General features: G+C 38.5%; 1 protein-coding gene across 6 annotated transcripts in view; it reads right to left on the minus strand.

Annotated features, from left to right (window-relative positions):
* LOC133546053 (phospholipid-transporting ATPase IA-like) overlaps positions 1-13,313 on the minus strand; it is a 441,030-nt gene that overhangs the window by 22,929 nt on the left and 404,788 nt on the right. For 5 of the 6 annotated variants that reach the window (XR_009804972.1, XM_061891880.1, XM_061891879.1 and 2 more), the window contains 3 exons: positions 11,799-11,887; positions 11,575-11,667; positions 2,756-2,847 (listed from right to left, as the gene is read on the minus strand). Coding sequence is in view for 5 of the 6 variants with exons in the window: in XM_061891880.1 (XP_061747864.1) it covers positions 2,756-2,847; positions 11,575-11,667; positions 11,799-11,887 (274 nt within the window). In the remaining variant the exon portion in view is untranslated. Of the gene's footprint in view, positions 1-2,755; positions 2,848-6,833; positions 7,006-11,574; positions 11,668-11,798; positions 11,888-13,313 lie in introns of those variants that run through there. The other variant, XM_061891881.1, reaches the window with a different exon arrangement.

Raw genomic sequence — 13,313 nt, forward strand, 5'->3', positions numbered from 1 at the left:
TAAAGTCAACGAAATCACAAAGGTGAGTTTTGTTGATGTTATTGACTTATGTGCTAATTAGACATATTTGGTCGCGGCATGACTGCCAGCTAATCGATGCTAACATGTTATTTAGGCTAGCTTTATGTACATTTGTTGCTATATTTGCATCCAGCGTTTCCCTCCACCCACATTTAATGCCAAACAAACACGTACCCATTGACAGATTTAAGTTGCTCCAGTGCCACAAGATGCGAAAGTCCCGATCGTTTGGTCTGCACATTTTACCGGCGATGCTAAGGCAGACATGGCCGAATAGCGTCAATAGCTATTCGCTCAATAGCTTCAGTTTCTTCTTCAATTTTGTTTTCGCCATCTGCCTCCATACTCCAACCATCCGTTTCAATACATGCGTAATCTGTTGAATCGCTTAACCCGCTCAAATCCGAGTTTGAATCCGAGCTAAATTCGCTATATCTTGCTGTGCTATCCACCATTTGTTTGTATCGGCATCACTGGATGACGTCACAGGAAAATGGACGATGGCTTCACAGGTAGCGAAAATCAGGCACTTTAAAGCCTTTTTTGGGGATATTCCATGATGGATAAAATTTTGAAAAAAAATTTGAAAAATAAAAAAAAAGCCACTGGGAACTGATTTTTATTGGTTTTAACCCTTCTGAAATCGTGATAATGTTCCCCTTTAAGTGTTGAAAGTAAAACAAATAATAAAAATGTATCACTTTATGAGTGGGGGACCTTTTGGATCCCAAAGATATTTAGTGGGATTTTATTTATTTTTTCACTGTGATTACTCAGAAATAATAATACATTTGAATCAATGGTGTCCTGCATTATTGATCTTTTTAGGGCTCCAATTACTTCAGATCAAACATTGCTTTCTGAATGTTTTGGGCAATGGGGGAAATACTGCATATTTAAGTTTTACTATTAAAAAAAAAAGTTGTCTTTGATTGAAAACGCATAAAACCTTTATTTATTTATTTTTTTACTTTATATCAACCTGAAGTTGATATAGAGATGTATTGTAATCGTTACATAAAAAATTAAAATAATAATTTGACTTATTTTTACCATATTATAAATATGTTACATATAAATATAAATAAATAAAGTACTATCTAATCTATTAATGACGGAGACACTTTATGGTCCCTGGGAGTCCTAAAAGTAAAAAAAAAAAAAAAGAATCCATATATCAATTTTTATGGTTTGAAAATGAAACATATCAAAACAGCCCCCGCATGGTTTAATTTTTCCATGTTAGTGGAAAAAGTTTGGACACCCCTGGGCTAAGGTGACTACTGGCCTGACATGCATAACACAGCATTTTTTTTGTGTGTTTTTTTCTTTACTATTTTCACACAAACACACTTTTAGGATGCGTTCACATATTTCATGGCAGCGTCGGTTAAAGGGAACTGGTGAGTTTTTTGTTCTTTTGGTTCCTTGCACACGCAACAAACGGACTTGGACCGCTTGCAAGTGAACGTTGCACGGACCAGCGTTAAATGATAAATATGAGCAATAATGTGTTACTTACTCATTAACAGCATTTTTTAGAAGCTTTTAGAAAACATTTGGCTTGTCAAATGACTAATCACAATTTTGAATTTGGATTAATTGGGTTGTAAATTACCTGCGCCATTTCGGGGCCATAGAGTTCTGAGACACAATGTGAACGCATCCTTCTACACTATATTGCCAAAAGTATTTGACCACCTGCCTTGACTCACATACGAACTTGAAGTGCCATCCCATTCCTAACCTGTAGGGTTCAATATGATGTCCATCCAACTCTTCTGGGAAGGCTGTCCACAAGGTTGTGTAGTGTGTTTATAGGAATTTTCCACCATTCTTCCAAAAGCGCATCGGTGAGGTCACACACTGATGTTGGTCGGGAAGGCCTGGCTAGCATTCATCCCAAAGGTGTTTTATCGGGTTAATGTCAGGACTCTGTGCAGGCCAGTCAAGTTCATCCACAACGGACTCTGTCACTCATGTCTTTATGGACATTGCTTTGTGTACTGGTGCACAGTCATGTTGGAAGACCAAGAGGCCCACTCCAAACTGTTGTGAAGTGAATTATATTTATATAGCGCTTTTTCTCTAGTGACTTAAATCGCTTTACATAGTGAAACCCAATATCTATTTTTTTTTTTACATTCAAACCAGTGTGGGTGGCACTGGGAGCAGGTGGGTAAAGTGTCTTGCCCAAGGACAACATGGCAGTGACTAGGATGGCGGAAGCGGGATTCGAACCTGCAACCCTCAAGTTGCTGGCACGGCCGCTCTACCAACCGAGCTATACCACCCCACAACCACAAGGTTGGGAGCATCCATCCATCTTCATCCGCGGGGACTACAGCTCCAGCAGAGACCCCCAGACTTCCCTCTCCAGAGCAACACTACCAACTTCCCCCTGGGGGATCCCGGAGCATTCCCAGGCCAGAGAGGAGATGTAATCCCCCCATCTGGTTCTTGGCCTACCTCCGAGGTCTCCTCGAGGAGAGGCTCGTGAGGCATCGAACCACCTAAGCTGGATTTGTTGCACAGGTGGCATCCTATGACAGTCCCACGCTGGAAATCACTGAAAGCGGCCCATTCTTTCACAAATGTTTGTAGGAACAGTCTCCACGACTAACTGCTGGATTTCATACACCTGATTCCGATCATTTGGATGGGTGGACAAATACTTTTGGCAATGTGGGGTATTTCAAAGGAAAAGACAAGACGAGGAGGTGGTGTAACTTACGTAGCAGGTTCTGCTGCATGGACTCGGAGCGGTACAGACTCACACTGCTCTTCTTGAAGACGTTCTTCAGGAGCTGGGCCCTCTCCGTCAAACTACATACACACACACACACACACACACACACACACACACACACACAAGTGCAGCCAGTGTGTTAGCAACATGCCGAGAGCCACAGGCGGATTTAATGATCCATTCATCCCGCAACCTCCGACCAGCAGGCGCGTACCTGCTGGCTCCAACACCATGTAGGGAGACAAAGTGGCAGAGGCGCAGGCGGGAGGAAAAACAAAGTGTGTGTGAAAACGTGTCGAGCAGCAGGCTGCGGGAAAAAGGAATTCCTGTAAAAGTGCAGGACTACATGTCTTTATGTGTAAAAAGAGCGAGTGTGTGCGGCCAAGGTCTGGGACCGCGGCCAGGCCCAGGGATCGCTTTCAGCCGGCGGGAGATCTCACACGGATCGGCTTCACGCTATTGGCCGCCTGCAGGCTGGGAGCCCCCGCCGATGAATACGCGGGGGCCGTGGTGCGGAAGCGGCGCTCGCATGATGACAATCAGCCCACATTAAAGTCAAAACCCGGCGGATTTAGCGGCAATTTGAAAGGTTTGAGTCTTGATTTTGAATGATTGCACTTTGGACTGCAGTCTGGGGAAGGATTCTTCTGATCCTCGTCGGGGGATTTCAGGGAGGTTGTGGGGCATTTGTCATAAAAATGCTGCACAGCACATTAGAATTATACACAGGCACGCCATCCAGCTGTGTAATCACTCGCCATAAATCAATAGATGATATCTCTCTTTGTTTATAATGTATATTTTCTGCTGGATCTGGTCTCTATTTCAGGGGTCACCAACGTGGTGCCAGTAAGGACCAGATGAGTCGCCTGCTGGCCTGTTCTAAAAATAGCTCAAATAGCAGCACTTACCAGTGAGCTGTCTCTATTATTTACATTTCATTTATTTACTAGCAAGCTGGTTTCGCTTTGCTCGACATTTTTAATTCTAAGAGAGACAAAACTCAAATAGAATTTGAAAATCCAAGAAAATATTTTAAAGACTTGGTCTTCACTTGTTTAAATAAATTCATTTATTTTTTTACTTTGCTTCTTATAACTTTCAGAAATACAATTTTAGAGAAAAAATAAAACCTTAAAAATGATTTTAGGATTTTTAAACACAAACATTTTTACCTTTTATATTCCTTCCTCTTCTTTCCTGACAATTTAAATCAACGTTCAAGTAATTATTTTGTTTTATTGTAAAGAATAATAAATACATTTTAATTTAATTCTTAATTTTAGCTTCTGTTTTTTCGATAAAAAAATGTTTGTGAAACATTTCTTCAAACTTATAATTAAAATTCAAAAAAATTATTCGGGAAAATCTAGAAAATGTGGAAAAAATCTAATTTAAATCTTATTTCAAAGTCTTTTGAATTTCTTTTAAAAAAAAAAAAATCTAGAAGAAATAATGATTTGTCTTTGTTAGAAATATAGCTTGGTCCAATTTGTTATATGTTCTAACAAAGTGCAGATTGGATTTCAACCCATTTAAAACATGTCATCAAAATTCTAAAATAAACCTTAATCAGGAAAAATTACTAAGGATGTTCCATAAATTCTTTTTTTAATTTTTTCAATAAGATTCAAATTAGCTAGTTTTTGTCTTCATTTTTTATCGGTTGAATTTTGAATTTTAAAGAGTCGAAATTGAAGATAAACTATGTTTCAAAATGTAATTGTCATTTTTTTCGTGTTTTCTCCTCTTTTAAATCATTCAATTAAGTGTTTTTTTTCATAATTTATTCTCTACAAAAAACCTTCCGTAAAAGGAAAAAAAATGTACGACGGAATGACAGACAGAAATACCCTTTTTTTTTATATATATAGATTTATTTATTAAAGGTACATTTTTAGTCTATTTTGTACCTGCATTATCCTTTCCATCCTTTGTAACTGAGCTACTGTGTGGAAAAATCTCCCTTGTGGCTCATTAAAGTTGATCTAAGTCCAAGGTGTCATCCCCATTCATCATATTCTCCTCTTATTACTTTTAGTCTCATTTCATTGCAATAAAAAATAGTCATACATGTGTCTTTATGTTTTACTTTGATTTATCGACACAATTATTATTCTTAATTTAATTACGGTATTTTTCGGTTTATAAATCGCAGTTTTTTTCATAGTTTGGCCGGGGGTGCGGCTTATACTCTGGAGCGACTTACGTGTGAAAGTACGCGCAGGTAGTTGCCAAGGAGATGAATATCAATACTTTGCGTCATATAACGTACACTATTCAGCCTGTTGTTCACTATTTTTTATTTATTTTTAACTGCCTTTCAAATGTCTATTTTGGGTGTTAGATTTTATCAAAAAAATTTCCCCCAAAAATGCAATTTATGTATGTTTTTTTCCTTCTTTATTATGCATTTTCGGCCAGTGCGATTTATACTCTGGAGCGACTTATCCAAAAAATACGGTACTACTTTTGTGATGAACCCTATTACTATTTTAGGTCCTTACAACATGTCTCTTTTCACCTGATAATAACTAAGTTGTATTCATATTGCATTAAAATCTGCCAATTGATCTCCTTTCATCTGTTTCATCATAGATGCTTTTATTTGTATTATTAATGTTCAACTGTTTTGAAATTATTTATTGAATTATTATGTATTATGGTAAATATATATGTATTTTTCTCTCTCAGTTTTTTTTATATTTAAAAAAATATTATTAGTAATATTATTGATTGTATTGTTAAAATATTAGTTTATATATGGATGTACACACACATACGTCTGTAGTTTAAGTGTTATTGATTTTATTATTGACATATCAGTTACGCTTTTTACTTTCTTACAGTATTCATTATGTCACTATTTTGTGTTTTATAAATAAGATAATTAGTAGATCAAGTACAAAAGTTAATGTTATTAATATTTTTGTTGTTTTATTATAATATTAGATACACACACATACTGTGTATATATATATATATATATATATATACACTTATAGATATATACATATGCACATATATACACACATATATGTATATATACACATATATACATACATATATACACCTATAAGTGTGTGTATATATATGTGTGTACATATATTTAAATATATATATATACACATGTATATATATACACACACATATATGTGTATATATATATATGTGTATATATATATAAATATATATATATATACACATGTATATATATACACACACATATATGCGTATATATATACACACACACAAATACACACATATATACATATACACACACACAAATACACACATATATACATATACACACACATATATGTGTATATATATATATATATATATACACACACACAAATACACACATATATACATGTATATATACACGTATATAAATACACACATATACATACAAAAATACACACATATATACATATATATATGTATATACACACATATATATATATATATATTCACATATATACATACATAAATATATATACAAATATATAAATATACATATATACATACACACACACACATGTATATATACACACACACATATATATATATATATATATACATATATACATACACACAAACATATATACATATATATATATATATATATATATTGTATCATTGTCATAAAACTTACACTTTTTAACAAGTTACAGTTACTTATTTGTGTGTTCTGTAAATAAGATAATTAGTAGATCAAGTACTTACTTTTTCTTTAATGTAAAACATTGCACTGGTTTTACTAAAATAAACTGTTGTTATTTTAAGTTGGAATGGGCAATAGGATATATATTTTTCAAATCTTAGCATTAATTGGTCAAAAGCTGGTTTATGCCAATTAAAATAGTCCTCCATATGTTATTACCTCTTTCACTTTGTATTATAAACAATATTATATTAGCAGCCCTTCACAATCAAAATGTTCATTGTAGCGCAGCTTTTGTCCCCGGTTGATGGTGCAAGAACTTAGGTTTTTAATACTGACATACGTACGAAAGTATCGGTATGTATACTTAAACACTAAAACACTGGTTTTACTTTTTCAATGACTCCAAAACGTTTATTAGATCAGTGAGTAGCAGCATTGCAAACAAGAAGGTGCTCAGGATACTCCAGCAAGGCCCAGTATGAGTTATTACAAAAATATTAGTGGGTATGTGTTGCACTGTATATGTTATTTACAATTGTTGCAGTTTAGACACACTGCAAGTCACCTGCCAGATTAATAACATAACATGACAACAAAAAAATAAAACAAAGAGGATTGGTTGTGAAAAACAGCTGCAAGTGTATAAAATAGTGAAAACATTGTTTTATGTCCACACACACACATATCGGAAAAGTCACATAAACCTAACAGATAAAAGATAACCATATATATATATATATATATATATATATATATATATATATACACAAAAACTATGTTTTAAAAGCTTTTGGTGAAATTTAAACTGGTCAAATATAAAAATAACGTAACATATTCAACTTGGCAGACAACATTATAGTTGGGAATACAGTAGTTAGGTTATGTCACGAAAAGTTCTTTGAAATGTTTTTTAGAAAAATTGGGGGAAATCTAAGCAAGTAAAACCAACAGAATGTAAAAAAAAAACTAAGTATTCCACCCTGCAGACGCCATTTTAGTTAGGAATATTTAAGCTAGGTTATTCAATATTTCATGAAAGCTGTTTTAAAAATATTTAAGAAGCTTTTGGGGAAATATTAGCTGATAAAAACAGCAGAATATTAAAAAACAACAACCATATACCACCCAGCAGACACCATTTTAATGTGGAAAATTTACATTAGGTCAAGTGATACGTCACAAAAAGTATATTTTAGAAGCTTTTGGTGAAATTTAAGCTGGTAAGCTATACAAATAACTAGGGGTGTAACGGTACAGAAAAATTTCGGTTCGGTACATACCTCGGTTTAGAGTTCACGGTTCGGTTAATTTTAGGTATAGTAGGAAAACAACAAAATACAAATTTTTGGTTTATTTATTTACCAAATTTGTAAACAATGGCATAATATACATATACACACAGGGTCCATTTCCAGGGTTAATGTTGTCAACATAAAGTATATAAAATAAAAACTAAATAAGCTAACGCTCAGAATGGTTTCTTAACAAAACCTTTCTACATATAAAGTGCTTTTTTTTGATTGATTGATTGAGACTTTTATTAGTAGATTGCACAGTACATATTCCGTACAACTTACCACTAAATGCTAACACCCCAATAGGTTTTTCAACTTGTTTAAGTCGAGGTCCACGTTAAACAACATTAAACTGCCTCCAGTTGTTGCTCAGAAGAAATAAAATGACAACACCTTTCTTCTACATATGAAAAGTGCAACATTAAACAGTTTCAAGTCAACTCAGCCCCCCCCCCCTTTATGGGCTTATTGTTCTTCCACCATAGAAGTGGGTCAAAATCTAGTTTTAATGCAATACAGCAACCCCCTGCGACCTCGAACGGGACAAGCGGTAGAAAATGAATGTATGGATGGTCTTAAATGTGCTGCTATAAAAACATTTGTTATTGCTTTAACCGTGCCTGGCTGGCCGAGGAGAGGCTGCTTGAATGCGGTGTTTGCACCACGCTCCTTTTTCTCTTCCTTAAAGCGAGCTTGACTTGGGGGTGGTGCCGCTTCAAAGAGGTTAGCATGTTTGATGTGTCGGTAGGAGCGTACCCTACTGCTGCTGAACAATGTCGGCAAAACTTGGTCCTCCATTGTTGTATCGCACCGCGAAGCCGAAGTGTTCCCAAAGGGGAGATGTTAACGAGGCAGGAGGGTTTTCCAGCTTTGGCTTTTACATGTTGTCCTAGCCATCTCGCTGCTAGCCTGCTGTGTGTTGTGCCTCGCTCTGCATTGTTTACACAACGTGCGGTGCGCTACCTAATATGTCCGTGTGGAAACTCGTTCGGTACACCTCCGAACTGAACCCCCCGTACCGAAACGGTTCAATACCAATACACGTACCGTTACACCCCTACTAATAACATATCATATTCAACTTGGCAGACATAATTATAGTTGGGAATACAGTAGTTGAGTTGGGTCACGTAACATGTCAGAAAAGTTCTTTGAAAATATATGTTTTTTTTTAATTTTGGGAAATTTAAGCTAGTAAATACAACGGAATGTAAAAATAACTTAAGTATTCCACCCTGCAGACGACATTTCAGACTTAAAAATAGACTTAGACAAACTTTATTGATCTACGAGGGAAATTGTTCCACACAATTATATAACATATATATATATATATATATATATATATATATATATATATATAATACCATTTATTTTTGTAATTGCTCTTATTGCTCTTTTATCCTGCACTACAAGGAGCTAATGTTAAGAAATTATGTTCTCATCTGTACTGTAAAGTTCAAGTTTGAATGACAATAATGGAAGTTTAAGTCTAAGTCTCGCTAATATATAATTATATAATATATAATATAGTAATAGTCTGTAGCTTGTAATATTTAAACTAGGTTATTCACAAAAGCGGTTGAAAATATATTTAAGAAGCTTTTGGGGAAATATAAGCTGCTAAAACAGCAGAATATAAAAAAAACAACAATTATGTTTTTCACCCAGCAGACACCATTTTAGTTGGTTGATAAACAAAACCCAAAACCAGTGAAGTTGTCACGTTGTGTAAATAGTAAACAGAATACAAATATTTGCAAATCCTTTTCAACTTATATTCAATCGAATAGACTGCAAAAACAAGATAATTAACAATCAAACTAGAAAAGTTTGTTATTTTTTGCAAATATTAGCTCATTCTGAATTTGATGCCTGCCACATGTTTAAAAAAAGCTGGCACGACTGGCAAAAAAGACTGACAAAGTTGAGGAATGCTCATCAAACACTTATTTGGAACAACCCACAGGTGAACAGGCTAATTTGGAACAGGTGGGTGCCACGATTGTGTAGAAAAGCAGCCTACATGAAATGCTCAGTCATCCACAAACAAGGATCGGGCGAGCATCACCACTTTGTGAACAAATGCGTGAGCAAATTGTTTAAGAACAACATTTCTCAACCAGCTATTGCAAGGAATTTAGGGATTTCACCATCTACAGTCTGTAATATCATCAAAAGGTTCAGATAATCTGGAGAAATCACTACAGGTAAGCAGCAAGGCTAGAAACCAACATTGAATGCCCGTGACCTTCGATCTCTCAGGTGTGTAAAGGATATCACCACATGGGCTAAGGAGCACTCCAGAAAACCACTGTCAGTAACTCCAGTTGTTCGCTAAATCTGTGTGTGCAAGTCAAAACTTTACTAACTCTACTACTAGGGACGGCGCAGTGGAAGAGTGGCCGTGCGCAACCAGAGGGTCCCTGGTTCAATCCCCACCTAGTACCAACCTCGTCACGTCCGTTGTGTCCTGAGCAAGACACTTCACACTTGGTCCTGAAGGGTGCTGGTTAGCGCCTTGCATGGCAGCTCCCTCCATCAGTGTGTGAATGGGTAAATGTGGAAGTAGTGTCAAAGCGCTTTGAGTACCTTGAAGGTAAAAAAAGCGCTATACAACCCATTTATAATTTATTTAATTTACTATGCAAAGCGAAAGCCATTTATCAACAACACCCGTAAACGCAAATCATTGTATTCTGCTTTTATCTACGATTTACACAACGTGCCAACTTCACTGGTTGTAGGTATTGCAATACTAATGAGCACCAAGTTCTGTTTTAATTCTGGTTCGGACCACACTAGCCGACAAGTGTGAACGCAGACTCATGTTTTTATTTTAAATCCTGTAAAGCAGGGGTTTCAAGCTCAATTTACCTGGGGGCCACTGGATGCAGAGTCTGGGTGAGGCTGGGCCGCAAGAAAATATTTCTTGAAAAAAATATTTTGAAATGTATTTATTTTTATTTTCAACACAAAATAAAATCAAAATAAATCAGTAATAGGTAAAAACAATAAAAATTTGATTCCTCCAGTCAGCAACAATGTATACACATACTTAATGTGATGTTATGAGCTAGGGAATATAAGACCTACACTACCCAGCATGCAACAGTAGTGACGAGCATGCGCAGTAGCCCCAGTGAAGGTTGTATGTCGCCATATCGGCAGCTGGAATGTGGTTAAGAGCACGCTGAGGAGTTTACAGTTACGGTAGCACAATTAGCCCCGAACGGGCTAACATCACGACTAACGTGTTACACGTCCGATTCGCCCAGCAACTTTCTATCGGAGTATCAGGGATGGGGTCCAGTGCATCACAGTTTTGTATTGTCGCTCGGTCCTTCGGCGGAGTGCTTCGGAAGCTACTGGTCCGCTCGTTTCCCCGGCCCGGACTGTTTACAGCGGCACCGGGGGAGGGATCCACCCAGTAGCATCCGAAGCACTCCGCCTGTGACAGAGAGAGCTCGAGAGAGAGAAAGCAGGGGGAGGAAGAGCGCGTGTGGGTGTAGTGGAAAAGCGGCAAAATGTTTCTCAGCTTGCATCAATGTTCCGCCCTGGAGAGCCAAATACCCCACCGTGATTGGTAGATTCCTTCAGCTTCGCACAGAAAGCTGTCAAGCGCCATTCATATAAAACTTGCGGGCCGCACTAACATTAGACTTTCATATTAAGGTAGGGGCCGCAGAATATTGTCTCGCGGGCCGCAATTGGCCCGTGGGCCGCGCTTTTGAGACCTCCGCTGTAAAGTGTGATACGTGCTTCAATGTATTCACTTTGTGCGTCAAATTCATTCACTTTTGGTGTGCGTAAAGACACGAAGAACGGCATCCACGCACCTTTTCCCATGCACCACCGCACCAGGATCTTGGGACAACGCCTCCAGCTCCTGCACCTCGTCCACCAGCGTCTTAAAGAACACCCTCTTCACCCTGCCGGCAAAACATTCGAGACCTTAACCTCGTGCAGATGCGGGCATGAATCCGAGGCGAGACGAAACAAAGCCAAGGAGACGACGGGGGGAGGAGATTTAGGAGACAATTCCCTGCTGAGGAAGACTCACACTTTGTAGGCCACGTCAAAGACCAGCGAGGTGATGGGGATGAAGACCAGGCCCGTCCAGAAGACCGCCGAAGAGAACATCATCTCCGCCTGACAACACACACACACACACACACACACACACACACTGTATGAGAGTACAGATCTCAGATAAGATAAGAAGAAGAGGAACACCTGATAACAGGCAACCTTCATCATCCTCTTCAGTGGCCCTTAATGAGAAGCATGCATGACAAAGACGGGCCAAAACAAACAACCGTGTTGTGGAAACGCGGAGGGAGACGGAGCCCTAATCTGCCGTGACTAAATGATACCATGCTTTTGTCTGCACCGCAACCCCCCCCCCCCCCGGGCGGGAGGAAGTACTGGCGAAGGATGGAGGAGGCGTCTTTCACCTGGAGCAGCTCCTTCTCCGCCTGAAACTGCGACCACACGTTCCATGCAGGGTATTCTTCACATTTATCTAACGTGCATGTTGTATTTATCTAACGTGAACGTTGTATAACTGTGAAGGATACAGAACCCAAAAGAGTGGATCGTGAGATCGACAGTCGGATCGGTGCGGCGTATTCAGTAATGCGGACGTTGTACCAATCCGTTGTGGTGAAGAAGGAGCTGAGCCGGAAGGCAAAGCTCTCAATTTACCAGTCGATCTACGTTCCCATACTCACCTATGGTCATGAGCTTTGGGTCATGACCGAAAGGATAAGATCACGGGTACAAGCGGCCGAAATGAGTTTCTTCCGCCGTGTGGCGGGGCTCTCCCTTAGAGATAGGGTGAGAAACTCTGCCATCCGGGAGGAACTCAAAGTAAAGCCGCTGCTCCTTCACATCGAGAGGAGCCAGATGAAGTAGTCCGGGCATCTGGTCAGGATGCCACCCGAACGCCTCCCTAGGGAGGTGTTTAGGGCACGTCCAACCGGTAGGAGGCCATGGGGAAGACCCAGGACACGTTCGGAAGACTATGTCTCCCGGCTGGCCTGGGAACGCCTCGGGATCCCCCGGGAAGAGCTAGACGAAGTGGCTGGGGAGAGGGAAGTCTGGGTTTCCCTGCTTAGGCTGCTGCCCCCGTGACCCGACCTCGGCTAAGCGGAAGAAGATGGATGGATGGATGGACTGCAAAGACAAGAAAAACGGAAATGCTGATTATCGGTCCTGCCAGACACCGACCTCTATTTAATAATACAACTAACATTTGACAACCAAACAATCAAACAAGGCGACTTGGTAAAGAATCTGGGTATTAACTTCGACCCAACTCTCTCCTTTGAGTCACACATTAAAAGCGTTACTAAAACGGCCTTCTTTCATCTCCGTAATATCGCTAAAATTCGCTCCATTTTGTCCACTAAAGACGCTGAGATCATTATCCATGCGTTTGTTACGTCTCGTCTCGATTACTGTAAAGTATTATTTTCGGGTCTCCCCATGTCTAGCATTAAGGTAGGTAGGTAGGTCTTTATTGTCATTGCAACAAGTACAACAAAACGTTGTTTTCAGCACAAACCTGTTCAAG

This window comes from Nerophis ophidion, linkage group LG29 (genome assembly GCF_033978795.1).
Source record: "Nerophis ophidion isolate RoL-2023_Sa linkage group LG29, RoL_Noph_v1.0, whole genome shotgun sequence".
NCBI lineage: Eukaryota > Metazoa > Chordata > Actinopteri > Syngnathiformes > Syngnathidae > Nerophis > Nerophis ophidion.